At 54.8% G+C, this 1,603-nt stretch overlaps 1 protein-coding gene across 1 annotated transcript in view; it reads left to right on the top strand.

The window, feature by feature from the left end:
• Positions 1-1,411: 1,411 nt before the first annotated feature.
• The window catches only part of EAH_00061940 (protein phosphatase 2A, putative), a gene marked incomplete at both ends in the record, with an annotated part of 3,821 nt that continues 3,629 nt past the window's right edge, over positions 1,412-1,603 (top strand). The window contains one exon of the mRNA XM_013396950.1: positions 1,412-1,584. Within this exon, the coding sequence (XP_013252404.1) occupies positions 1,412-1,584 (173 nt within the window). The remainder of the gene's footprint in view (positions 1,585-1,603) is intronic.

Raw genomic sequence — 1,603 nt, 5'->3', positions numbered from 1 at the left:
CCCAGACAGCAGCAAACAAACAAAACTAAAAAAGTTGATATTATGCAAAAAGACCCAAAATGCAGATTAGGGGCCCCCCAACAGGGATACCCCTTCTATAGACAGTGGAGACAGGGGGCCCCTTCAGGGGCCCCCTCTTCTTTAGACAAAGGAGGGGGGGGCCCCTGCAGGGGCCCCCTCTTATATACACTAAGTGTGTGGAGGGCCCTGCAGGGGCCCCCTCTTCTGTAGACAAAGGCTGTTTGGGGCCCTGCATGAGTGAGGGCCCTTCTTCTGCTTATTTATCTCTATACTTGGGGCCCCCTGTAGGGAGGCCTTTCTCCCCCGTTCACGAAGTGCATAAGGAGGTGTTTATGAATATGTGTATAAATATCTCAAGAACTAAAACGGGGGCCCCTTAACAGGGTACAGTGCAGTGCCTTTGGAGGCCCCTTAACAGGGTACAGTTCAGTGCCTTTGTGTGCCCCCCCCTTTCAGCGAGCTGCAGCTGGGGGTGCCCCCCTCTTGGGCCCCCTTCCTTAGGGCCCCCCCTTGGGGCATCCTCTTGGGGCCCCCCAGCACGTACACACGAATTCAGGGGTATTTATTTGGATCCTCGAAACTCAGGTGTACATGCAGGTTAGGGTAGAGGAGTGAATAAGGAGAAGCTGGAGCTGCCTATACACCTGGGGCGTTGCATGCATCTGCAGATAGTGTGTTGCTCTTCCCCTTTAGGAGTATAAGACACAGGTGCCCTTAGCAGCCCCAGAGGCCTCGCGGTGTATGTACACCTACTACGCAGGGAACTGCTGTACAATTATATATCTTTATATATGCATGCAGAGCTCTGCGCTGTACATGGGTATTAAAATGCGTTAGTGAAGTTATTTCCCTATGAAAACCCATTAAAATATATATTTAATAAATATAAATAAACACAGTTCCTTCTTTAGGGGCCCCCTACGAGGTGTGCATACACCGCAGCTAACAGCAGCCAGCTGCTGCAGCCCTATTGATGTTTGTTTTTGTTTGCTGCTTCTTTTTCTTCGTTCATTTACCAATTGCTGCTGTCATTAAAGGACTTTTAAGACTTGAAATCGCCTTAGCAGCAGCAGCAGCAAACCCGCAATTCTGCTGCTGCTGCTGCTGCTGCGCTGTACCCCTGGCCCAGGGGCCCTCGGGGGGCCCCTGCAGCTCTCCTTCTCTCTCTCTCTCAGCAGCAGGGGCCCCCAAGGCTATTTATAAATCCCTTTATTCTTTGCCTCTAGGGGCCGCCTACGTGCCCTTGGAGTTGCTGAGAAGTTGACTGCTGCTTGCTACTGCTGCGGCTGCCGCTGCTGCTGCTGCTGCTGCTGCTGCCGCTGCTGCAGGGGGGCCCCCGGCTCCATGCGCTGCTTGAGGCCCCTGCCGCGGGTTGTCCTGGGATGCGGGGATGCAGCCAACGGCCCCACACTCGGGGACGGGGGGCCCCCCTTCCCCGCGCTGCATCAGCAGCAGCAGCAGCAGCAGCAGCAGCACTACCTGGGGCCCCGTACCCTCTCTGGCTCTGCACACCTTCAGCAGCACAACCCCTATCAGCAGCAGCCCTCGGCATGATCTAAGCAGGTGAGGCAATCCCTCAAAC

This window comes from Eimeria acervulina, genomic scaffold, assembly GCF_000499425.1.
Source record: "Eimeria acervulina Houghton genomic scaffold, Eah_scaff1654, whole genome shotgun sequence".
In the NCBI taxonomy this organism is placed as follows: Eukaryota; Apicomplexa; class Conoidasida; order Eucoccidiorida; family Eimeriidae; genus Eimeria; species Eimeria acervulina.
The sequence above is the reverse complement of the archived record's forward strand: the minus strand, read 5'-3'. Positions and strand labels throughout refer to the sequence as shown.